We start from the raw sequence: 27,979 nt of genomic DNA, 5'->3' as shown, positions 1-27,979 counted from the left end.
GAACACTTAAAATAAATTTATGAGCTTAATAATTAAATAACACTTATAACCTATTTAAACTCGGAACTACCTTACAGAGGGTGGTGGTACACTCGACCAATTGATCGTTGTTTCTTTAGAGAGCTAGGCATCTCCGTTGTTCCTTAGTTGTCGGTCGTAGAGGGCCAGACTACCGTGTGGCTTAGGTGGTATGTCCTGAATCTCTACAGAGTAACAATCGATTCTGTATGGACCTCTGAGAGACTCTCTTAGTCACGAACTGCTCCAGTGGAAACTCCAAAGGAAGTTCGCAGAATTTTTTAATCAATGAATTTAATAAATTACATGTTATAATAGACACCTCATTAGATTGGTTGAATTGGAGTTAGGAACCCTGAGTGTTATAACAGTTAGAAAAAATAAACAAAACACTAAATATGGAATCATTGGTTTTGATAGTTTGTGCATGAATTTGTTAGTTTACTTTGGATTTGTGCATTATAGCATGTTTGTTCTGGAATTGACTACAAGCATGATTAATTGTGATAATGTATTTATACTTGTCCTAATATGTTGTGTTGCATGATTTAGTTGATTATCTAAAAATATGTCAATGCATTATCTCTTGTAGTTAGATTATATCTGTGTATATGCGTTTTGTTGTAACCTACTAAGGTTGTGGATTAATGCTCCTACTTTAATATTTTTCAGATAATGTATAAGCTGGAATGATGATGGGTTGCTTGGCGCCGTTAGGTAGATCATCATCGTTCTTCTTTTTTGGGGAACCCAATTTCTTTTTGGATATTTTTAATTTAGTTGAATTTGATAAGACATATAACTTTGAATTTAATTAAGTATTGAATTGCATCATTTTCTTCAGTTATATTATTTTGTTGTATTAAAAAAAAAATCCTCAGAATTTTTTTGATACAAATTCGGGGCATTGCCCAAATTTGTATGTACTCATGCAAAACTCTGTGTGTGTGTGTGTGTGTCTTGACCTTGTTATTTTTTGTATTCTTATAGAAATTCGTAAGTATCATAAGTGTATTGTGCTACTGATCAGAAAGCTTCAATTCCATAGGCTTGTGTGTGAGATTGCTCAAGATTTCAAGGTATGTATGCATCCTGAAAGATGGTTTGGACATTGTAACATATTGTTAGTGGCAGGTTTTGGGTGCAGACCAAACAATATATATTTTTTATGCTGCTACAACCTATGGCGGTGACAAAAATGTCGTTGCTATAGGCCAATAACAATGACAAAAATGTTGTCGTTATAAGTAGATAACAATGACTTAATTGTCACTATTATAAGTTGGTCATCGTTATAGGGGAGTCACCATTATAAGCAAATAACGACGACTTCATTGTCACTATTATAAGTTGGTCACCGTTATAGGATAAGTCACCGTTATTGGGTTGTACCCTTTAATGATGACATATAAATATCACCATTATTAGTCAACATACGACCACTTTTAGTCATTGTTATAGACCTATAGCAAAGACAAAGAGAGCAGTAAATTGACCGTGATTCTTGTAGTGATCTCATTCAACTTTACATCTACAAAGATCTCTTATTTATAAATAGATAACATTTTACTTAACTCTAATTAAAACAAATTACTCAATATGATATGTTGGGGTTTTCCAGTTCCGGTGGTGGATTTCCGGCGAAGCCTCAATCGACACTCCTGAGCAGCGGTGGCCTTGCGTAAAAACAGAAATAACACAAAGCACGCGTACCTGATGTCGCCATTGGTGGAGCTGCTGTGCTCGTCGGAGATGGTCGTCAGAGTTTCTCTGCTCAGCCGGACTGCTGCCCTCCACGAGCCCAGGCTTCCAGATGCAGTCGGTGAGTAGACCTTCTTTTTCACTTCTGTTATGTTCCGTATCAGGGTCGCTCATGATACCTTGTTTTTATAAGCATAGGGTGAGAACGGTTTGCGTAACTGTTTCCCCTTATCTTATGCTGATTTATCGGCAGGATCATCCCTTATCAGAGATGTATCCATATTGTGGATAACCACCACGTTAATCGTGGTGGTTAATCCAACATTCTCCCACTTGATCCGACGATAAATCTTTTTAACCAGAAAACCTTATGAAAATAACTTGATGAATATATTGGCCTTTATAATCTATTCTAAAGGTCCTTAGTTGAATCTCTAATCCTTCGGAGATTGACAACAACCAAAATAAGAATAAAAAACTGAAAGTGATCACTTTATTTATATGCATATGTCAAAAAGAGTTTAACAATCCCATCCTCATTACATGTTTGGAATATAATCCTGGTGCTAGCCCTTTAGTAAGAGGATCAACGATCATCTCTTTGGTACCAATATTAACAATATCCACTAAATGATTCTCCGTCCTTTCTTTAACAACAAAATACTTCAATTCCATATGCTTGCATGACGTAGTACTTTTGTTGTTGTTCGAAAAGGACACCGCAACTTCATTATCACAGAAGACCTTCAGTGGCTTCCCAATGAAATCAGCCACCTTTAACTGCGATATGAAGTTCTTTAACCATATAGCCTGCAAAGTAGTCTCGTACAATGCTATGAATTCTGCCTTCATGGTGTGGGCAACAATGGTCGTCTGCTTTCCACTCCTACAAGAGATCGTGCCCCCAGCAAGTAAGAAGACGTACCTAGTAGTAGACTTTCTACTATCAAGGCATCCTCCTAAATTTGCATCTGAGTAGCCAATGACCTCGAGGTGATCAACTTTATGATACACTAACATATAGTCTTTTGTCCCTTGCAAGTACCGCAAGACTTTCTTGGCAGCCTTCCAATGGGGTAAACCTGAATTGGACTGAAATCTGTCAAGCACCCCTACTGCAAAAGAAATATCTGGTCGAGAACATCTCTGCGCGTACTGCAAGCTGCCAACAACTGATGCATATGGATAAGCACTCATCTGTGCTTTGTCAATATCGTTATGTGGACAATCCTTTAGGCTCAGCTTGTTACCTTTTGATATGGGTGTAGAACTAGCTAGGAGAACAATTCTCCATCCCATATCTCTTTAACACCTTATCTATATAGGATCTCTGGGAGAGGCCTAAAAAACCTTTTGCTCTGTCTCGACGAATCTCAATGCCAAGAACATAAGCAACCTCACCCATATCTTTCATATCAAAATGTGATGCAAGAAATTGTTTTGTCTCTGAAAGCAACTTTATATCGTTGGTTGCAAGTAAAATGTCATCCACATACAACATCAATATAATGAACTTACTCCCACTTTCCTTAAGGTATATACATTGATCAATAATGTTTTCTGTAAACCCGAAAGTCACAATGACTTGGGAAAATTTAATATACCATTGTCGAGAGGTCTGTTTAAGTCCATATATTGATTTGTTAAGCTTGCAAACCAAACGATCATTTTTAGAGAAACCAAGAGGTTGTTTCATGTATACCTCTTCATTCAGATCCCCGTTGAGGAACGTTGTTTTCACATCCATTTGATGTAGGTCTAAGTCATAATGAGCTACGAGGGCCAAAATTATCCTCATTGACTCATTAGTTGAGATAGGAGAAAATGTCTCATTATAGTCAATGCCCTCCATCTGGGTGAATCCTTTAGCAACCAATCTTGCTTTATGTCTCTTTATGTTACCTTTGGAGTTCTTCTTGGTCTTAAAGACCCATTTACACCATACGGGCTTTACTCCTTTAGGTAACGTGACAAGATCTCACACTTGATTTTTAGCCATAGAGTCTAACTCTTCTTTCACGGTTTCTATCCAGTGCAAAGATTGTTTGCTTTCAACAACTTTCATAAAAGTCAACGGGTCATCATCCATATCTATGAAATCACCAGGCTCCTGAAGGTATACCACATAATCAGGATGTATGACAGTTCTCTTAATCCTCGGGGATCTCCAAACAGGTCGTTCATCAGGCTCAGATTGAACCTGATCATCCTGTTTGTGCTTTTCCGTATTGTCCACAATAGGTTCACTTTGGATTTGTGCATTAACAATTGAATGATCAACCACACCATCATTAAGAATAACAATGTGGTATCTTTCGATGTTTTCCTTAACAGGTGATGAATCTGGATCCTGTATTTCCTCAAAACCAATGCTTTGAAGTGCACTTAATCCTACTGAACCATCTTCTAGGAATTTAGCCTTATCCGTTTCAACAATCTGTGGTGAGTGAGATGGGCAATAAAACCTGTATCATTTTGATCTTTCTGGATAACCAATGAAATATCCACTAGTTGTTCTTGGATCAAAGGCTTTAATATGGGGGTTATATAGTTTAGCCTCTGCAGAACATTCCCATATGTGCATATAAGACAGTGATGATTTCCTACCTGTCCACAGCTCGTAAGGAGTTTTAGACACAAATTTCGTAGGAACCTTATTCAAAATATGCACAACAGTTCTTAAGGCTTCACCCCACAACTTTATGGGAAGTGTTGAATAATTTAACATAGCTCTGACCATTTTCTTAAGCGTACGATTTCTCTTTTCAGCTACACCATTCTGATAGGCACTACCAGGCATGGTATATTGAGGCACAATGCCTTCATCTTTAAGAAATCGCGCTAATGGTCCTTCTCTTTGCCCCATCTCAGTAAATCTACCATAATATTCACCACCTCTATCAGACCTGACTATCTTAATAACTTTATCGATTTGTTTCTCTACTTCTTTCTTAAATTCCTTAAACATCTAAAAAACATCAGATTTTTCAAAAATCAAGTAGAGATACATATACCGAGAATAGTCATCAATAAATGTGACAAAATATTTTTCGCCTGTGTAACAGGGAGAAAACGGTTCACATACATCCATATGGATTATTTCTAATATCTCACTACTGCGTTTGATACCCTCTTTATATGTGTTTGTATGCTTAGCCTTTATGCAATCAACACATGGGTCATTGTCAGTAAAATCTAGAGATTGCAAGATCTCTTCATTTACTAGTCTCCTTATTCTCTTTTCAGAGATATGACCCAACCTTCGATGCCAAAGCATGCAAGATTTATCATTTGTCATGCTACGTTTATTTTCAGCTAATGCGTATTCAGAAGTCATAGACTCCTGAGTTTGGATCTTCACATTCACTCTATATAAACTATCATAAACTGATACAAAACCAATTTCAATTGAATTTCTGAATCTGAATAATTTAGAATTTTCAAACTTAAAACAATATCCAAATTTATCCAACTTTGAAATTGAAATTAAGTTTCTACTATACGATGGAATATAAAAGACATCATGAAGATCTAAAACTACGCCTGTTTCTAGAGTAATCCTGCAGGTTTCAACACTCCTCACATGTGAACGCATCTTGTTTCTCGAATAGATGCTCTTCTCATGCATTGTTGGTTCCCTTCTGCTCAGGAACAACTATAGACAGTTGGAAATATGAAAAGTAGCACCAGAATCAATCCACCAGCTATTTTCAGGAATTTGTAATAAATTACATTCATGAGAAACAAATGACAAATTACCTCTCTTTTCCAACCACTTCTTATACTTTATGCAATCTGTCTTCATGTGTCCCTTCTTCTTGCAAAAGAAGTACTTTATGGGAGCAGAGTTGAATTGCTTATCTTGGGATGACTTATCCCCAGTTGGCTTCTTCCTAGCATTTCTCTTAAATGCACTCTTCCTTGGTCCTACCTTAGATGTATGAGAAGTCATATGTGCACTCTGCACCTTCTCCCCTTTCAACCTCTCTTCTTCTTCAACACACTTGGACATAAGTTCATTGAACGTTCATTCATCATTATGTGTGTTGTAAGAGATTTTGAAAGGTCTGTATTCCAAAGATAAGGATGTTAGAACTAAATACACTAGGAAAGAATCAGAGATGGTGAGCTTCATGTGATTTAGCTGAGACGCTATGTTCCTTATCTCCAAAATGTGCTGGCGAATGTTCCCCCCTCCAGTATATTTTATAGATATGAGTTTTGACATCAGGGTACTGGCTCTGGCCTTGTTTGAACTCACAAACTGTGCCTCAATGACATTCATGAATTCCCTCACTGTTCTGCATTGTGGGACAACACTATGAATATTCTTAGCTACTTTAGATTGCAAAAACTACATGCTAAGTCTATTTGAGCGCTCCCACTTCTCAAAAGCAATTTTTTGATCAGCAGTTCTCTGATCAGTGAGGGCAGCGGGTGCATCTATCCTTAGGGTCAGATCTAAATCCATATACCCTAATGCAAAAAGAAGAATTTCTTTCCAATCACTAAAATTAGATCCATCAAGAAAATGTATAGAGCTTGAACCATCTAAAATCACAGAACTAGAAACTGCATGACAAAAGACACGTATCAAGAAGCATTTGTACGAGACTAAAACTTTAGTAGAAAAAGCAAAAGAGTAAAGACCCTTAATATGCTTATTTCCAGACGAGTGAGGGGGGTCATCGAAGTCCTACTTTGGTAAGAGCTCCGACATGCGAAACCACTTCGCCTACCAACCATATTTGGTAAAACTAAGGTTCTTGTGAAGTTAGATCACCGACACAAGGTACCTTTGGATACACACGTGTCATGTATCTTGACACATTTACCTTATTTTACCCTACTTAAATTCCAAACACGATAAAACTACCTTTAGGTCATTTATCGTTTCGTGAATCTAAGTACATTAGTAATATTAGCTAAAACCATATGATAGTGCAACATTTTAACAACATACGTGTATTCAGTCACTTTGGTGACATGAATCCACTAAGTTATCTAGCTATCCTTAATGCTAATATTATACAAACGTCATTCACGCATATAAAATTACAAATAAATGCATGAACAATTACCCAAGCCAAACTTAAATGGGTAAAACTATGGGTCCTCAAGCAGGAACTGGTTTGAAAACACTCTGAACCGGTCTGAAACAGCCTCGAATCGGTCATCCAAGGGTCCGAACCGGTTCTGAACCTTATGAACCGGGTCAATGAACAAAAGTTCATATAAACCCTATAACCATATGCCAAAATCCCTGTATTTTCTTATATTTAAGAAAACATGGTATTAGCATTTCGGAACCGGTGAGAAATTGGAAGGAACTGGTCAAAAATGGCTCCGAACCGGTTCCGAAAGGGGGCCGAATCAATCCCTGATCCGGTTCAGGCCAAATAGTGCTTGAACCCTACTAGATCCGGGTCGAAACCCGACTGTAACCGAATCTGGGTCAGACCCGGTACGAACCGGATCCGGGTCAGACCCAGTATGGACTTGATCTGGGTCGGACCCGAGGTTTAACTGGATCCAGGTTGGACCCGGTTTGTAACTGGATCTGGGTCGAACTCGATAATATCTAGATCCGGGTCGAACCCAGTTGGAACTGGATCCAGGTCAGACCCAGCTGTATCTGGATCCGGATCAGACCCGGTATGAACAAGATCCGGGTCGAAACCGGGTTGGACTGGATTCGAGTCAAAACCCGAGATTTTATGGATCCGAGTCAGACCCAGAATTAACCGGATCTGGGTCAGACCCAGGATTAATCGGATCCGGGTCAGACCCAACATAAGCTGAATCCGGGTCAGACCCAGGACTAACCTGATCCGGGACTAACCGGATCCAGGCTAGATCCGAGTCCGACACAATAAAAAAAACGAAAAAGGGCAGAAAACCCCGATCTTTCAGAAAAGAGGGATTTTCCCCATTTTCATTGCCGGCGACCAATGTTGCAGGTCGGCAACCCACGTCGCCTGTCGGCGAAACCTGAAAAGCAGAGCTTCGGCGATTCCACAGTTGTCAACGACTACTCCGGCGGTTCTGCAACACCTAGAAAAATGGTGACACTGCGCAGCAGTCTTCGGTGACGACGAAAGAACCAGCGGCCTAATGGCCTCAGGTAAGAACCCTGAAAACCCCTTAAATTTTATTTGTTGTCTGTCACCCAACGACGACAGTCGCTGGCTGCCATCGACTGGCTACACAATCGCCCCACGACGATCTGCCATGCCGGACAGCTAGAGCATATCCCGCAGCGGAAACGGGGCGTGGGCCCATAACCCAATGTTGGGGTTTTTCGATTCCGGTGGTGGATTTTCGGTGAAGCCTCAATCAGCACCCCTGAGCAGCGGTGGCCCTGCGTAAAAACAAAAATAACACAGAGCACACGTACCTGATGCTGTGGAGCTGCTGTGCTCGTCGGAGATGGTCACCTGAGTTTCTCTGCTCAGCCGGACTGCTGCCCTCCACGAGCCCAGGCTTCCGGATGCAGTCGGTGAGTAGACCTTCTTTTTCACTTTTGTTACGTTCCGTATCAGGGCTGTTCATGATACCCTGCTTTTATAAGCATAGGGTGAGAACGGTCTGCGTAACCGTTCTCCCTTATCTTATGCTGATTTATCGACATGATCATCCCTTGTCGGGGATGTATCTACATTGTGGATAACCACCATGTTCCTGGTGGTTAATCCAACAGGATAAACTTTTAAAAAAATAAGATTTATCCTAAAAAATATGGATCCAATATAATAATCCAAACTAGAACAAAAATAGAAATCTAAAATGAAAATGGATCCTTACTCAGGTCTAGCAACAAAAAGAAAGAAAACAGATGTGTCTTCTTGCCGAGTGGTTTCTTCGGATTATAAATGAAAAAAAATGGTGAGGATGTGCTGATCGTGCACAAGTGGGCTAGTACATACCAATCATTCATCAACGCACTTTCACTCTTAAGGGAATAAAATTTGCGAGTACAAGGGAACTGTTGCATCCCTTTCTGGGTGGGTCCCATGGTTGGGGCCAAATAAGAAAAAATAATCTAGCTGTTGTCCCTTACAGTACAGCCTCCTATCATCTTCACTTTTTTCTTTTTGGGATAAAGGAGTCACACTCATAGGGGTGCAACTCTGTTGCCCAGGACAAGAAGTTTGGGACAAGTTCTAAGTGATTGTTTGGTGCATCAAACGCATACATATGTGGTCTGCTTTAGGGATGTCGACAAATGGGATATATCAGATATCCGACCCAGTTTCAAATCCAACTAGTTGGATTTGGCTAAAAAACCCGAATCCCATTAGATTTGGATTCAGTTTAGGATTTCATAACCAAATCAAATGGATATCCAAATTCGATGACATGCATTTTTTTCGGATTCAGTATGAGCTTTTTTTTTCTATCTGAATCGTAGTCTGATTAGCGAATATCAGATTATGGCGGATTTGGCATTGGCTACATCCAAGTATGAATCGGACTTGTTCGGTGCATCAAACACATACATATGTGGTCTGGTTTAGGGATGTCGACAAATGGGATATATCAGATATCCGACCCAATAGATTTGGATTCAGTTTAGGATTTCATAGCCAAATCCGATGGATATCCAAGTTCGATGACATGCATTTTTTTTCGGATTCAGTAATAGCTTCTTTTTTTATCTGAATCGAAGTCTGATTAGCCAATATCCGATCATGGCAGATTTGGCATTGGCTACATCCAACCACGAATCCGAACTGTTTACGTCCCTACTTTGCTGTCCTGGACGATGAACCGGGCCAAGTAAATTCTCCATGTGTCAGTGCCTGCCTCGCACCTCCTTCGATTTGACTGTGGACCTACTCTGGAAACTTTGCCGAAGTGAGTCCGATGCTGAAAACAGGGCCAAGAACTAAAGTGGAAGCAGGTGGGGTGAAGCTGTTATAAGGGAAAGGAGCAGCAGGGGAATTGAAAGAACGCCAAAGATCCAAACATGATGCATGAAAGGATCATTAGGTGCGGAATTGTCAATTACTCGTGTAATTGAATTGCCTGGAATCTCGTAGCAACTCCGAATTCCATTGTTTGTATTGCCTCAAGCAATTTTAAGCAAATTCACAATTCCATGGTTTGAAATAGGTTGGATTTTGTGGTCTTTCTCCTATTCCAAAGTTGATGGGGATGATGTAAATGACACAGTGGTTCATGAGCCGAGTTTTAGCTGGCTTGTTTATAGAAAAAATACATTGTTTTAAAACTTGAAGAAATCGGATTTAAAAAAAAAATGTAAATTAAAATATACAGAATATATTTCTTACTATATAACTAGATGATACGAGTTGAACCAAGCTGAGCTGAGTATCTATTGATTAAAAATTAAAATTTTTGTGTCCTTGGTTTCTGAAAAGTTTCGAAATTGCAAGGCGAGCTTGCATCAAGTGTCCTCGTGTTATCTTTGTGATATAGTTGATCTTTTAGTTAAAAATGACGTCTGTGAATACATATAAAAATGATTTTCTTCGATTGTTTCAAACACCAAGTAAAGTAGTTAACCATGAGATCCAAAGGGGTTTGGCATAGTGGGATGGGACCTAGCTAGGCAGCTAGGCAGGTGGTTTAGGTTCAAATCTCATGGGCATCACCCCTTGCGCAAGCTGAAGCGTGGCGACTCCCTGAGGCAAGGGGTAATCTCAGAGAGTTTTAAACTATCAGGACAGTGACCATAAGTACAGCAGGCAGAGCCACTGATTGTGGGGGTGGTTTCTCAGTTTAAATATATATAAAAAAAAGTAGCTAACTATGAAGATTCAAGGCCAATGAAACATATCCAAGTTCATGAAACTTCAATGGAGGAAGTTTTAACCAAAGCCCATAATATACAATATCGTGTTGGGAGTTCATGAACTTATTCACCTTTCCATGAGAGTTGCATCAATACATGAAGCTCACTGTAAAAAAAATTGTTCAAAAAGGGGGAGAAAGAAAAGGTTCGGTGGGGATTTGAGTTTCACTCCACAGCCTCACCAAATTCGACTCCTAGGGACCACCCCAATGCAACCACTAGGACATGTTTTATAAGGGTCATACAATATAAAATTGTCCCATGTTCTAAATGGAGGCTACAAGATCCACATGCGTTCTCAATCATCTAGTAGGATGATAATGGTCCTTCTAACTCTTTCAATAAATTAGAAGCTATTTAAGAAATACAATAGAAGTACTTACCAAATGCACCACATGGCAATTCCACATAAAAGAGATAATCGTGAAGGACAAAAACCTTTACTCGAAATATACATAATGGAATAGCATTTTGTTACCACCAGTTGTTAAAGAACAGCAAATCTGACCTCATAGATGTATTCAGCATGGTCAAAATAGTAAGAATCGACCCTTAGATCATAGTTTTTCCATGTAAAAATAAGTTTTTTTTTGGTGTTTGAAATTTTGGTGATCTTTCATAAATTGTAAAATCTGACATATATATATATATCAGAAAAACATGATCCAAAAGTCTGTTTTTACTAATCATTTCTAGAGGGTCAGATGCACAAAAAAAACTGAAAAAAAATATTACATTTTTTTACTAGGGGTTCCATACCACGATCAAACTCCGCCTGTGTAGTTATACACTGCCGGTCCCAAGCCCGGATAAAGGAGAAGGGTTGCGGTAGGCCTGTGACAGCCAGCATAAAAACTTTGTCATATCCTATGAAAATGAACCAATATGAGAATTTCGTTGGGGCGTTCCCTACTGAGCGACGCGCTGTACTCTCTAGGCCCGGAGGCAGTGATAAATGTGCAAGGGTTGCTAGGTCGTCGCCCAGAAGCGACGCGTCACACCGGCGCCCGGGTGTGGTGTCAAATAGGCAAGGGTTCCCTCACTTTGTTGGACGGGTGGGGGTAAAGAAGTTAGTCCAAGACCATAAAATTAGGTTAGCCACTTGGAACATAGGGTCTTTAACTGGTAAGTTGGTAGAGTTAGTAGATGTTATGTGTAGGAGAAAGATTGATATTTTATGTCTTCAAGAGACCAAATGGGTAGGTGAGAAAGCTAAAGTGATAGAACCTTGGGGATATAAGATTTGGTATACAGGAATAAATAGGAATAGGAATGGAGTAGGGATTGTTATGAGTCGTCAGTTTATAGATAATGTAGTTGAGGTCCGTAGGAAGGGTGATAGAATTTTACTTATTAAATTAGTATTAGGTACGGATATTATTAATATTATTAGTGTTTATGCACCTCAAGTAGGTTTAGATGATTCCATTAAGCATCAATTTTGGGAAGATTTAGATGGAGTAGTACAAGAGACATCTTATGGAGAAAAGCTTTTCATCGGCGGTGACCTTAATGGACATGTAGGCATTAGTAGGGATGGATTTGAGAATATCCATGGAGGCTATGGTATAGGAGAAAGAAATGAAAGTGGAGAAAGGATTTTAGATTTTTGTTTGTCCTATGATATGATCTTAGCAAACACTTGGTTTAGGAAGAGGGAGTCTCACCTAGTAACATTTAAAAGTGGGGTTAATACGAGTCAGATAGATTTTTTCCTACTTAGAAAGAGAGATAGGGGTTGTTGCATCGATTGTAAGGTTATACCAGGAGAAAGTGTAGCTACACAACATAGAGTCTTAATTTTAGATCTTAGAATTAGACAATGCCGCAAAAGGGATAGACATAGGATAGATCCTAGAATTAAGTGGTGGGCACTGAAAGGAGATAAACAGGGAATGTTTGTAGAGCAGGTAGTTAAGGAAGTTGATTGGTGTCTCGAGGAGGATTCAGAATCAATGTGGAATAAGATAGCGGGTGGTATGAGAAAAGTAGCTAAGGAGGTATTGGGTGAGTCTAAAGGCGGTGCACCACTAGGTAAGGATACATCATGGTGGAACGAGGATGTCAAATTAGCTATTAAGGTTAAAAGAGAGTGTTATAGAAATCTAAGTAAGAGTCGTGATAATGAGAATTTGGAGAAGTATATGATAGCAAAGAAGGAAGCTAAAAAAGTTGTTCGAAACGCGAGGGTTAAGGTATATAAGGAGGTTTATGAAAAGTTGGATACCAAAGAAGGCGAGAAGGATATTTATAGGCTTGCAAAAATGAGAGATAGGAAATCGAAGGATTTGGGTATGGTTAGATGTATCAAAGATGAAACGCAAAGGGTTTTAGTCAAAGATGAGGAGATTAAGGAGAGATGGAAAGATTATTTTGATAAGCTATTTAATGATAGTCATGCTCAAGATCTTGGAGACTTCTCCATTCCTTTTCATGAGATAAATCGTGACTTCATGCGCAAGATTCAAAAGAAAGAAATTGCAGAGGCTTTGAAAAAAATGAAATCAAAAAGGGCGGTTGGCCCAGATGGTATACCTATCGAGGCTTGGAAATGCTTGGGAGAGAAAGGTTTAGAATGGTTGACAAATCTTTTTAACTTGATTTGGCGAACAAATAAGATGCCTAATGAGTGGAGGAAGAGTACTTTGGTGCCTTTATATAAGAATAAGGGTGATATACAAGATTGCACAAACTATCGTGGTATAAAACTCATGAGTCATACTATGAAACTTTGGGAGAGGGTGATTGAGTCTAGGTTGAGGAAGGTTGTCATGATATCGGAGAATCAATTTGGTTTTATGCCTGGAAGATCAACTATGGAAGCTATACATCTTCTTAGACAACTTATTGAAAGATATAGAGAGAGGAACAAAGATTTGCATATGGTTTTTATTGATTTAGAGAAGGCATACGATAGAGTACCTAGGGACGTTCTCTGGTGGACAATGATGAAGAAAGGTGTTTCTCTCAAGTACATTAGTATAATTAAAGATATGTATGAAGGAGTAGTAACCAATGTCCGCACTTGTGGAGGGGTGACAACCAATTTTCCGATAACGGTTGGGTTACATCAAGGATCTGCTTTAAGCCCTTTCCTATTTGCGATAGTGATGGATGAGCTTACGAGATCAATTCAAGAAAATGTACCGTGGTGTATGTTGTTTGCTGATGATATTGTTTTGATTGATGAGTCTAGAGCTGGGGTTAATGCTAAGTTAGAATTATGGAGACAGACATTGGAAGCTAGAGGTTTTAAGTTGAGTAAGAGTAAGACTGAATATATGGAATGTCGGTTTAGTAAGCAACGAAGTAGTGATGGGAGTGTAGTGAAGCTTGGTGAGCAAGATATACCGGTGAATGATTATTTCAAATATTTGGGATCCATCATTCAAAAGTATGGAGAAATTGATGGAGATGTAAATCATAGGATAAAGGTTGGGTGGATGAAATGGAAAAGTGCTACTGGAGTGTTGTGCGATCGTAGAATGCCATTGCGGTTGAAGGGAAAGTTTTATAGGACGACTATTAGACCCGCTTTACTATATGGTACGGAATGTTGGGCTGCCAAGAGACATCATATTCAAAAAATGAGTGTAGCTGAGATGCGGATGCTTAGATGGATGTGTGGAAATACAATAAAAGATAAGATTCGGAACGAAGAGATACGTAAGAAGGTAGGTGTTGCACCCATTGAAAATAAGATGCGAGAGAATCGTTTACGGTGGTTTGGACATATTCGGCGAAGGCCTAATGATGCTCCAGTTAGAAGGTTGGAGAAATGGGAAAATATATTAGTTAAAAGAGGTCGGGGTAGGCCTAGGAAGACTTGGATGGAGATGATAGGAAAGGATATGAATGCTTTGAACCTCACCGAGGACATGGCGTTGGATAGAAATGATTGGAGGAAAAGGATTCATGTGGAAGACCGAAAATGAATTTCTTTTTTGGTTCATATCGCTGACCCCAATTGTTTTGGGATGAAGGCGTAGTTGTTGTTGTTGTTGTTGTTGGTTCCATACCACGATCACTGAGGGTAGCAAACATTGCCCCACACACAATATTCTGTCCACGTATCTTGCAAGGAGATTAGGTAAAACTTCTTGTTGAATCCTCATATTCAATTGAAAATATAATCTTTATCCCTAATCCTGAAATTGATAATTCTTAAAAACAGATATTTAAATAGGCGAATTGAGGATAATCAAGGAATCAAGCAAGGTAGGATGATCGTTTTGCTAGTCATTCATTCTTTTATTATTTTTTCTGTGCTTAATCAGGCCAAGGGAAAACTTCTAACACCCATTGCATATTGGCAAACCTCTGGTTGGTAAAACCTTTGAGGCCTCTATGACAATGCCACTGATCATCGTGCAGTAACTCAGCTTAATTCAACCTTGCAGCAAGGGACACCCCCCTTGTGGGTTTCTCGTTCCCGAATCACCAGTAAAACTCGAACACCACGAAGGATTATATATCCTGCTATTATTTTTGGGCTTAGGCCAAGTAAAACTCATATCACCAACTGCACATTGGCAAACCTCTGGTTGGTAAAACCTTTGAGGTCTCCCCTATAGCCTCACTGATCACCATGGAGTAACTCAGTTTCGACCTTGCAGTAACGGAACACGCCCTCGCGGGTTTCACATATTTTTTTTTTTTGTTTATTTTTACTCGCAGAAACCACCCCAAGATATTATCTTAACCAGTTAAAAGAAAATTATAATAATATTATGAAGAAGAAAATATTTAATTTATCATGCATTGATGATGGATGTAATGATTTGATATATATATCACACACACACATATATCATAGACCTAGTCGCGCTTACCCTGCCTGCTGTACTTACTATATCGCTGCCCACTATAGCAGCGCAAAAACTCTGAAAACTTGAAAGTTGAATCCACAGTATACCCCCAATACCACCAAAGGGTTATCCACTAGCTTACCAATCGATTAAAAAAAGATGGATCGGGGCAGCTTAACCAAACCAACTATTTGTTCCTCCATTATATTTTATTATAGATGGTTGCCCAGTCAATGGTTTTAATATTGCACTCCTTATAATTCAATGCTCCAATCACGCTTTTAAAAAGCCAAAAGGTTGTTGGTACACCGCAAGATGCTTATGTTCATTGGATATATCTCAAGATGTGGACCGTTTGCTGGCCTCACAACGCCATCACTTCACCTAGTTGTTACCTATGACTATGTCAAAATTATGTGCTCATTCAAAGAATCGTTTCTTTCATGAGCAGCTCTCACATTTAAGTCTTCCCTAAATTTGGATGTGTGTTCTCCTCCACAAATTGGTTGTGGAAAGGCTGAAGGATGTTAACGTATACCACTCCCCTCCCTCCAAACTTGTTATTGTCCACACCCACAGTTAACTTCCACAAAGTTCCAATGTTGGCTTAGGCTTGGCCCGATTCTAGCTGACTTGAGTTTTGATGCGTTATTGGCTCATTCTTAAACCCAGATACCTACAAGATGACCAACTAAATCCAGTCATCTTGAGCCCTAGCAAAATAGACCAAGTTTGACTCCAGTTAACTTCTATCAAGGAGTTAAGGTCCAAGTCTAATCCTGAACAAACCTGAGATGGTCGCGCGGCGCTGTGTTCTACCCTTGGTTGACTAGGACTCAGCTCAGGTAGGGTCTGGTTAACATGATCAAGTTGAGTGGGGTCCTGCGTCAAGCTGAAGGCCCAAGATAGAATCCCGGATGGCGCATTGGGGTTGCCGTTGCTTTATCATGGTTGGGGCACATAAAGCTGGATGATTGATTGTATCCTTAACCCGGAGAGGAGCAGACCCATTAAGTGATCCGATTTTTGGTTAGCGTTTTTCTGTCTTAATTGTACAAATTATAAAACCAATCCAAAAAGGGCAAAAAAAAAAAACAGAAAGAACAAAAACTAAGGAGAACAAAAGGATCTCATGCATAATCCACAAGAAGCATTACATTTCACATTTACTCGAATTGCTATCCGCTTTGTTTCTACATAGCCTATCATCTCTATACAAAAACAAAAAAAAATACAAGCATTCATTTCATGAATCATGAACCAATAATGATGGACATGGACACGTCAATTCATGATGCCCCTCACGGACCGGTCTTCTCTAATCCCTCTATACAACGCCACCCTGTTGAGGGGCATATCCGCCGGAATCCCCACTGGAAATTCGCTGGATTCTCCTTCACCCATCGCCGGAGCCTGGCCCCCCTCGCTGCTCATCTTCGACCGGCGCTTCCTGTACAACTTATTGTCCGAAGAAGGATCAACTACGTCGTCTGCGAACGTCACTCTCTTCTTCATGATTCGCTCTCTTTGTTCTATAGAAACCATTAAACGACCAACCAACGAAACCAATCAAGATAAAAAACTCAAAAAAAAGAGAAGGAAACCATCATGCAGAAAGAGAGAAAGAAGGCAGAAAATGAAGAGAAACTCCGAGAATTGCGAGTACCCAATTCGTTTTCTATCTTGCTCTTGAAATCAGAGACGAGTTGTTGGTGCGCCTTCAAGGCGACGTAGAGGATGCTGCCGGAGACGGCGACGACGGCCATGAAGCCCACTCCTTGAGAGCTCATCTCCAACGATCTTTCCCACATACAACACATAGGCTTCGGCGACAAGGGTCCTAGTTTTGGAGTTTTATGCTTTGGGGACGACGACCATGGAAGGCTGAGCCAGCTCGATCATGTCTTTGTTCAAGGGGGGTGTGGAGAGAAGAAGAGGTTCTTATATTTCAAGGTTTGGGAGGGAGTTGTTGGGGTTGGCCTGATGCCGGCTTTGCATTTTCTAGGAAGGATTCTGTTATTGCCTTTCTTTTCCCGAGGATACTCTTTTATCCGTTTTGAAGAGGAAGGGGTTAATTTCTTGGGGGAAAACAAGAGGAGAGGGTGGGAATTTGTAGATAGTCAAAGTCAATAGAGCGTTTTCCAACTTGTCTGTTTGGACTTTAAGATTTCCTACCCCCAATGCAACCGTTAAAGTACAAAAAAGAAAAAAGAAAAAAAAAAGAAAAAAGAGACTGATTGGATGAAAGGGCCAGCCTGGGGTTTTCGAACCACGTGAGGTGAGAGGTCAGATAAGGTGATGTGCCAAAACACGGAAATACTTAAAATCACCGCCGTTCATGGACATTGTCACCAAATTCAGAAATGTAAATGGTTCGGATTCGATCGGGTCGGATGTAATTAATACCAAATACTAATTAATATTGGCTAATTTAGTTTTAGATGAAAAAAAAGCTAATACTGGATCGATATTCATTTGAATCGGATCCGATGATGAAATCATAAAACAAACCCGAATCTGTCTACTAATTGGATTCAGTTTACTTAACAAAACCTGAACAGTCAGATTAGGAATCAGGTCGGATATCAGATGTATCTGATCCAGTGAGGACATCACTTGGCCCCATCAGGCTAGGGGGGGGGGGGGGGGGCGCCCCGGGGATGAAGGGTATGAAATGGGGATGGAGGCGGGGACAAAGGTTAAAATCTATCCCCGTTCCGGGATGGAGGCGGGGATAGACTTACACTTTTCCCTGCCTCACCACGATCCCTGCCTAGCCCCGTCCCATCCCCAGTCCTTCTAAAGGATGGCAATAGACTACGGGGAAACGGGGCCCCACCCTGCCTCATCCCCGTTTGAACCAGGGATGGAGGACATGAAACGGGGATGAAGGCGGGGGTGGATGTTAAAATCCATCCCCCTGCGGGGATGGAGGTTCTAATCTTGAGACAGGGCAGGGGTGGAGACCCTGTGCCCCGCCCCCGCCCGGTCCATTGCCATCCCTACATCAGGTGATATGACAAAGCATATTTTTTGTATTCTTAAATCACCATCCATCTATGGCTTTCATCAGCACTTGTTTCCTTTTCTGTGTAATGAATGACATCAGCACCTTTTGGTAGGACCCACAGTTTGCATAAAATGCTAGTGATGAATTCATGGTGTGAGAAGATCAGGTGCAATATGATTGCACAAATATTTATGCATTAAGCACCTGCTCACCATTCATCTTGGAGACCCGCTGTCAGTTGTAGGGCCCAAGGCCTGATGGAGGGCGATCAGGTGCTTAATGCACAAAATTTGTACCATGTGATTGCACCTGATCCGGTATTGTTCATGGTGGTGATTGCAAATAAAAAAATTTGTGTTTTGACATGTCACCTACCTCGTGTGAGTATGGTAGGGCCGGTTAAAGGGATTAACCTTTGTTTTGTTAGGTAGACAAAATACTCTGAATACTTTAAATGTCCTTATTATCTATAAAATACTTACTCTCTATGTGGCTGGTGCGGGTGATTTTGTACTCCCTAGAGAGCGCAATTCAAACAACTTTTGAAATTATAGGTTAATGAGAATAGCAAGTTCTCGTGCAACTAATTAAGTAAATAATAATAATTAATAAATAACAAGTTCTCGTGCAACTAATTAGTAATCCAAGTTACTATATAATAGTTAATTTAAAAAAAAATCATATTATTAAAACGCTAATAAATAAATTAGGCCGACCTAGTAATCCGTGGGTCGGCCCAAGCCTGATCCACGTCTATATCAGCCAGGTTTCGGCTCACACTACAAGAAAAATGTAGATTAGCGATGGACGCTATCCGTCGCTAAACAGTTTAGCGACGAATAGCATTCATCACATATATCTTGTCATTAATTAGCGACAGACCTGTCGTTACTTCCGTCACTAATTTACGATGAATTAGTAACAAACATTATCCGTCGCTAATCCGTCGCTAAATAAGCACAAATTTAGTTTTGCGATGGATTATATCCCGTCGCTAAAATAGCAACGACATTAGCGACGGAATATAATCTGTTGCAAAATATCAAAAATTCATCACTGAATATTAGCGACAGATATTATCCATCGCTAATCCGTCATAAAATTAAAAAAAAAATAAAAAAAGAGCCCCGAGGTGTGTGCCTCATACACCTTGAGGTGCACACATCGAGGCGTATACGCATTGAATTTTTTAGTCAAATGAGGGTCAAAGTTCTCATTTGACCAAAAACAGGGTTTTTTTTTACGCAATTTTAACTAAGCTGCTAGTAAAAACTCAGGTCTGATCCATAAGACACCGGGTCTCAAACATATGCCCCCAAAAAAATTTCTTTCGGGGGCGGCCCCCCTCTCGTTGAATGCGCAACAGGACCCACGTCGGGGGGGAGCCCTCGGACCCCCTTTACTATCGCAAAATCTGTCAAAAAAATTTTAAAAAAAAATTGTTTGAAATATAAATATCGAGAAAAAATTTCTCGTTATACTGTATGAAAGACAAAGTACACATGTGTGACTTAATGAGATAGAACAAGATCATGGGCCCAATCAATTGCTACATAGGTCCAACCAGATGCGACAAAGTCCCGCCTGTTTCAAGACAGCCACAAAGCTTAGGCACTACAAATTGGCCTTGATCAAGCTCGGGCCTGTTTTCTCCCCCATGCTGAGGGACTCTTCTCTCTCTCTCTCTCATCAATGTAAAAGGGAATTAATTCACAAAGCCATAAGCATAACAACAGATAGAAAGGATACAGTTGGAAAAATTATGGTTTTTAACGAGTGCAAAACGATGTCACTAAACATGGTAAATTCATGAATCATTCTAAAACAAAATAAACCTTTTGATAGTTAAAACATCATTAGTGCACAGATATATGCATTTGCAACTATATGTATTTTCATTTTCCGGATAGATGGTATTGAGTGCCACTACCCATCATAAAACATTCATTCAATGGCGATCATGCCGGGATGCCGTGTAGACAATTCAGGTTCTACCAATCATTTTGGTTCAGAAGTCAACTAGGTTGTAGTTTATGATGCTAGAAAGACTCAAATGGGACACATCCAAAATGATGATGACTAAAGAAAGTTGACATTAGAAAATGAGATATCAAATATGAATGGAAAATAAAGAGTTTGGCATGAGCTATGTAAAACTCACTGGTCCACTTCCTCTACTGGTTAAAGCTTTTTCTTTTACAACACACACAGAATCCTGAAACATTATGGGAAGCAGTAGCAGTAGCAGTAAATTATAAAAATAAATAAGTGCATTTGAAGCATACGTTTTCTGCTTTATTCATTCCCTTGGCCAATAAATCTTCAATTACAACAAGAAATATCCTGGCTCCTCTAAAATGAAGATTCAAAGCCTAATGTAGAAAATACACCAAAATAAGCACATTGCAGAATTAACAAAAAAAATAATGCCATTTCAGCTATTAGTGACCATGAAGCCATGATTTCTGAATCTGGAAAAGAAAGCAGTTACTTCTTTACCAGAGCCAACTGAAGGGTGCACCTGGCCATGTCAGTCCCTCATGTGAAAGTTTCACACTTCTGGTATTTGAATCACATTATCTGCTGGAATTTGAGTTGCAGTTATAGGTGAGTTTAAACCAGATGTTTGTGAGGACAATTGACATATTGTCCAAGATGCTCTTCATAAGCAAGAAGTCACCAACTTGTCATCTTTTAGCAATTATAGTGAATTACATTGTCACAACCAATGTCCATAAAATTGACATCTAAGTTACAAAGATGCACCTGAAAAAATTGGCATCTAAGTTACAAAGATGCAATGTCCATAAAAAGCATTGGCATTAACGTTTCAAATCATTATAAGAAGAGGAGAAAGAGACCTACATTTTTAAGCTTCAAATTGCATTCAAACCAAATATATCAAAAAAATACAACGATTATCAAGGTGTATCATGGTCACCCAGATACCTGGTAAGCATCTTCGTACTTGAGGGCCACAGGCTGAGGTTCATCATCCATACCAGGTTTCTCTAGATCTTTAAGAGAAGCATCAGGATTTGTCTTCCAAAGCTCTTCAACCTTGTTTATTTGTTGAGCATTGATTTGGCGTGCTCTCAACTGCTCCTGCTCAGATGGAACTTGGGAATAACACTAAACGTTAACAACCATATCATGTGCATCAAATACATAAAAGAAAGTAAACAAAACCCCAATGAAATGTTTGACACCCAAATAGCCCAGAAAGAAGGAAAAGCATACCTTGACAAGCCATGGAAGGAAGCATCTGTCATCAATAAGCGGGCACCACTTACTCAGGTCCCAAATCTTATTTTCAGTGCATTGACATTCAGGCAAGGCTCCCTACATAAGAGAACCACAACACTCTCTGTCTTGGCAGAAATAAACCCTAGAAAGAATACATTTCTACAACCACAGTTATAGCATTCAAGGATGATTTCTCCCAGTGGGGTGTCCTTGTGAAGGCAGACCTCCTTGTGTTTACAAAATTGGCAGATTGATGAAAAAATTGACAATAACAATAACATTGCGTACCTCTTTCAGGGGAGATGAGTACGAGTTAACCCCTTTTGATTTGATCATTTTCTTTGCTGATAGAAAAGAAAATGATAATATGATTAGCATTCTCACTCAAACCAAACAGAGTAACATTTTGAAATAGAAGTTTCCCAACGAACAAGTGTATTGACACCTATTATATGAACTACAATCTTCCAAGATTAGTTGAAAGATTTTCCTCAAAAAAAAGTGTCAATTCCATTGTCTCCCATGGCAAGAGGCGAAGCTCTGTAAGGACCCTCAATATAGAAGATGACCTCATAGACGAGTTTCCAGGTTCGGTCACTTGTAGATTTTTTTTGGACCACATATAATGACACGTATGTTAGAAACTAATGCATAGGGAGACATAATCCACAATTCAGGACCCAGGCAACATTAGGTAATGAAATTGGTCATAAAATGCATAGCACATGGCTTTCCACCCTCACCAAGTGATAAGAGGATTTGAATATAAAGTTCCTGAGAATTTCCTGGGCTTGACTTTAATATAACCTGGAATTATCCCAAATAAAAACCAAAAAATGTAGGAATGACAATGAGAAATCACCTAAACATAAACGCTAAAAATGTTATGTGAGGACCAGATCAGAAGCTGCATAAAACAGAACATAGACAAATCTGAAATTGAGTGTGACGTTGAAGCCTATTTGCATTATCCACATAACAGTTATCATCCAGTCGTATACTAGGTTCCACATAGCCAACATAGCTCTATTAGCATCAGTTTTGAGTAGACCAAGAGGTAGTTCTGCAGACAGGTTCAGAAGGTCAATTCAATACTAAAATCAACCACAATGGCAATAACACTAAACTTCACAGTAAGGCTTAGGTTAAGAAGTTTAGAAATCCATTTCTGCATCAGCAATATACACAAAGAAGAAATAATAGTGTTATTAAGGCAGACTGGATGCTTAGCAAATAACCAAACTAAGTTTCAGTTAGTGGCCAGGTATGGCATCATCTTCCTGACTATTTATTGTATACAATGGTCACTGAACTTCCTCACAATTTGAAGATAAGCACAACAACTTGAGAATATAAGAACATAAACAATGTTTACTGCATATCATGGAAAAGTTTCACCCTATGCAACCCAAATCACAGTGTTATTCCTATTCCAAAACAACTCATCATGGTCAGCATGCAACCTATCATGGCCACCTTCCATCCCTCCCGTGCAGAATGCTTAAATGTGTTTGTTATACACCATCATTATGTAGATTATATGTGATTTAACAATAAAATCAACAAAATTTCATGTTCTTATTCACCATCTCAATGATACCATTTTGGTGGTTCTGATGTTTGAATTAGTGTTTGCATATCCAATTTACCAAGGCCTGAAAACAAATTCAAAAAAACAAACCTAGATTAAACATAAATTTCATATACATTCAAGTTGTAGATTCAAGCCTAATACATAATTAGAGGCATAACATGCAAAATTGACCGTGTAACCAAACTATGCCATAACACACAACTGTAGTGGGATCTTCCATATGAAATAAAAAAAATAACCAAATAAACACAGATAAACTACAAAACGTGAAATGCTTCTCAACCAATATATTGTTCTTTCATGGGACTCACATAAGAATATAAATTATCATCATATTGATAACACAAAAGATAAAGACCATCACGTTATTGCATCAGGAAAATGAAACAAATAGTCTCTAACAATCCCCTGTTCCCTAAATGTACCTTCTAGAGAGAATGAAGGGATCAAACCAGCAACACAAACCTCTACTCACGAGTTGAACCTCACACAGGTCGGCCACCAACCCTATATCACTAAAAAACTCTTCATCAACGCGAAATATAGGCCCACCATTTGGGCAAAACAATTTGGATGTGTCAAAACAGGTCTAAACTCATTAACTGACCACATTTCCCCACCTTAACACCCTCTGAGTAGCATCCAAGGCGATTCTCTCATCTTCCCACGACATTGCTTCTTTCTTGTTCTTCTTCTTGCCCTAAAACCCTAGAAACGTGAAACTTTTTGAACCAGAGTGAGGAGAGAGAATGAACCTCGCGAGACTGCAGATGGAGAAGGGAAAGAGGCAAAGGCGGTGGTGGTTACGGCGATAGCACCCGGCTCGGTCCCACTTTGGACAAGAGAAAGGGGAGGAGGCGTCACGACGGAGATTGGGGCTTTTACGGGGGAAAGGGGGAGGGGGAATTTCGCGGTTTAAATTAAAAAGTAGCGACGAACTTTTTCCGTCGCAAAATCCGTCGCTAAGTTGCGACAGAGTTTGAGACAAAAAAAATTTGTCGCGAATCCGTGTCACTAATTCGTGATAAATTTTGCGACAAAAAAATTCCATCGCGAATTCTAATTTTAGCGACAGCTAGTTTTCTCTAGCTAATCCATCATAAATTTTCATTGCTAATTAACGTTTTTCTTGTAGTGCCAGTACCTAATGGGCTCGAGCCTAAAATCATCTCCTAAACCCGACCCATGGTAAGCCAGGCAGGGTTTTGGCCTGGTACCTAACAGGCCCAAACCTAAAATCATGGCCCAAACTCGACCCATGGCGGGCCAGCTTGGCCCATCGGGCTAACGGCCCGTTGCCTACCTCTACTTGAAAGAAAGGATGAGCCAAGCATAAATCACATGTAAATTGTGATATTCATGTGCTATACCTTGGTTGTGCAGTTGTTTTCAATTTGAACAAAGGACATTGGGGTTTCTCTGTTTGGCAAACATCAATCCTGAGATTACAGATTACACATTTTTACACTTAAGGGGTCTGACTAACCCAGCTTGACTAACAGAAAAAAACAAACATCAACCCTGAGAGAGAGAGAGAGAGTTACCCATAGTCCCTTATCCACCTACTCTTACACCAATTATTAGGAGACTTTATATAAGGAAGTCTGAAAATTTTCTATAGCCAAACAAAACACTCAGCAAAGAAGATATCACTTTGAATTCCTTGATGAACCTGAGTAAAAAATAAAAAATCACTGAAGCCCTTTTTTGGCTTCTTGTTTCTCGCCTTTTTTATTTGACAATTGGGTTATCAATTTCTAAATTTTTTGACGACTTTTTATCGAGCCTTGTAGACTACTTATTTCTAACTTTTGCATTTATACCCCTTTATTATGCCCTTGGAAAGACTTATGCACAATATTCTTTTCTTGAACATAAGACAGTTATAATCATACTTACTAGAAAACGAAATGGATACGAGAATCGATGCATGAAAGCAAATAAGAAATTATGTGAATACAAATATAAAACAATACAAAACTGGCATGCAAACTTGTTATAAAAAAATATAAATTTTAATATGAAAAACATAGGAAGTGAGAGGAAAGTGACAAAAAGTGAGAGAGAAACTTTAAGGAAGCGGCAGAGAATTGATTCAGGAAACAAAAAGGAAGCGGCCTTCCTAAGAAAGGTCATTGAGTTTTCTCATATTTTGGAAGCAGGTTTTCTAATGTTTTTCATCCTTTTTAGAAGTGCGGAGTTTTCCATTTCCGAAGCATGCTTCAGAGGAAACGTGTTTCCCCATGTAGCAAAAAGCTTCTAGTAATTAAATATGGTATTAATTATAGATCTAATGACACGATAATGAAATATTACGGTTGTCTGCTTAGCAGTTAGATTTATATACCTATAGAGTGGACCAAGGCTGGATATTAGTAGAGGGAATAATATTGTTCAGAAAGATATATACCAACTTCACGGTTTAATGCATGGCATCTCCATCACCCAATACTGTTAGCATTGAATATGAAAACTGGAAATATGAGAACTAGACTGTGAACCCAGATTTCTATGTTTTTATTTTCTTAAATCCACCGTATAAAGCTAATCTGTGTGTTTGGTTTTAAAGGGACGAGCGCTTGAATGCATAAGCAACACTTTTTAAAGCTTAAAAATTAATGGCTTAGAATTTTTGTAAATATTCAAGTATCCAAAAATCATGTTTTTTTTTTTAAAAAACATGATTTAATAGTAACTTCCAGTTTCCCTATATATATATATAACTGAACTATGTGAAGTGTATAAATTTGTTATTTCTTTTTACAAATCTGACCCTATAAATACGTTTGGCATAGTCTGATTGCAAAGAATCAACTGTAGGATCATGTTTTTCGATGACAAAACATGACTTGTATTCAATCTTATCTTTAAATAAAAAAAATAACGAAGGCTATTAGACAAACAGGAAATGCTATAAAATTTTCAAAGCGGTTTTCTAATGCACGTTTCAACCTTCAAATGGCTGTTGTCTAATAATGCTCGGTGTTTAAAATGAGATATAGTTAGGGATGGCAGTGGACCGGAGTGGAGGCGGGAGACAAGGTCTCCACCCCTGCCCAGTCTCAAAATTTTGCCTTTCATCTTTGCCTTCCTCCTCACACGAGTTTTAATTTTAACCTCCATCCCCATTTCATGTCCTTCATCTCTGGTCCAAACGGGGCGAGGCAGGGCCCCGTTTCTCCCACTGTAATCCCTAAAGGTATTTTAGTTATTTTACTAATGGGGATTGGGTGCAGGGTGGGGAAAAGTGTAAGTCCATCCCCGCATGAGTTTTGATTTTAACCTTCATCTCTGCCTCCATCCCCTTTCATGTCCTCCATCCCCGATCCAAATGGGGCGAGGCAGCACGGGCCCCATTTTTCCCCCGTCCACTGCCATCCCTAGTTATAGTACATTCGGAAGGAACCTTCCCATGTGGACTTTTTTTTCTTTTTTCCAAGTAAACTAGAAAAGCACATGCACTAGAATGTACACAATAACACACCGGCCACAATAACAATAAAAAAATTTATTTGTTTACTATAGTCAGTGGCAAGCCTGAAAATCGTTTTAATTTTTAAATTAAGGCTATGTTTGGGAGCCCTGCAATGGGATGGTAACACGGTTTCACTGTGTTGCCAAAATAATGTGATATTGAGAGATGGAGTTGCCAAAACATCCTCTCGTGAAAGGTGTGGGGCCTGTCAACTCATTAGTTTCAGCAACCCCACTGCGCCCAAACATAGCCTAAGTGTCGTAACAGGAAAGTTTACACTCTTGTTCAATTAGCCAAATTAGGTATACTGGACTGTGATGGTTGTTGGAAGGATAAACCACCAGATTGGTTTCTTCTAAAATTTTGATCATGTCATGTCATATATCTTGTAACTGGTATGGGCCTCGAGAGGTTTGGAAGGGGTTTGAGGTGAGTGTGTGGACTCGGCCTGAGCCTGTATGTACCGGGTGAAGAGAAAGACTATAAAAAGCCTCATCAGCACGTTTAGAGTCTATCATGACCGAGTGCTAATTAACTGATTTGGACATTCTCAAGGTGAAGCACCAACACTCGATCGATGCATGACCTTCACTTTTGTTGAATCTGTCACGTCGAAATCAACCAAATTAAGTATTTTGTTGCCTTCCACGATCGAGCTGTAATAGTCATGACTGTTGCATGTTTTAAGTTTTGACACAGATTGGGCCTACTTTTGTGGATGTGTTTGAGTGATTTTAAAGATTGGTAAACCGGGGGTCAGGCAGACCCCAACCAGTTACATGGATGGTACATTACATATCATCAAGGAAGGACAAGCCTACTTGTGAGTTGGAGGTTTTAATATCCAAAGTACTTTCCTTATTGTATAGAGTGCCGCACCTGTATCGTGTGATATGGCAGAGAAGGTCATTTAGCAAATGGAATAAAGATGACCGTGCATTGCTTGGTATCTTATGCTGCATGGCTCCCTAAAAACAATATGACGATGGCCACTCATTCAGCTATATATATATATATATATATATATATATATATATATATATATATATATATATATATATATATATAGAGAGAGAGAGAGAGAGAGAGAGAGAGAGAGAGAGAGAGAGAGAGAGAACGGTATTTCAATGGGTCAACAATGTTGAACCCAAAGAGAACAAAAGCAGAAAAATAAAAACAAAACAAAAACAAGCAGAGCCAAACAAGCCAAAAAAATGGCTCAGGCAGGAACCGCAAAACCAATAAAATCCAGAAGTAGCGAAGTGACCGCAGGAGGAAACGTTAGATCTGGAAGATGAATATGCAAAAT

At 39.3% G+C, this 27,979-nt stretch overlaps 1 protein-coding gene across 1 annotated transcript; it reads right to left on the bottom strand.

Annotated features, from left to right (window-relative positions):
* Window positions 1-16,475: 16,475 nt before the first annotated feature.
* Window positions 16,476-17,265, bottom strand: LOC149831767 (uncharacterized). Its single transcript, XM_090012223.1, has 2 exons — window positions 17,012-17,265; window positions 16,476-16,877 (listed from the first exon to the last, which is right to left on the bottom strand). The coding sequence occupies exons 1-2, from the start codon at window positions 17,163-17,165 to the stop codon at window positions 16,630-16,632; spliced, it is 402 nt and encodes a 133-aa protein (XP_089868349.1). The 5' UTR covers window positions 17,166-17,265; the 3' UTR covers window positions 16,476-16,629.
* Between the last annotated feature and the right edge of the window lie 10,714 nt (window positions 17,266-27,979).

Source organism: Nuphar pumila, chromosome 7 (genome assembly GCF_984573655.1).
Source record: "Nuphar pumila chromosome 7, dmNupPumi1.hap1.1, whole genome shotgun sequence".
In the NCBI taxonomy this organism is placed as follows: Eukaryota; Viridiplantae; Streptophyta; class Magnoliopsida; order Nymphaeales; family Nymphaeaceae; genus Nuphar; species Nuphar pumila.
This window is presented reverse-complemented; position numbering and strand designations above follow the sequence as displayed.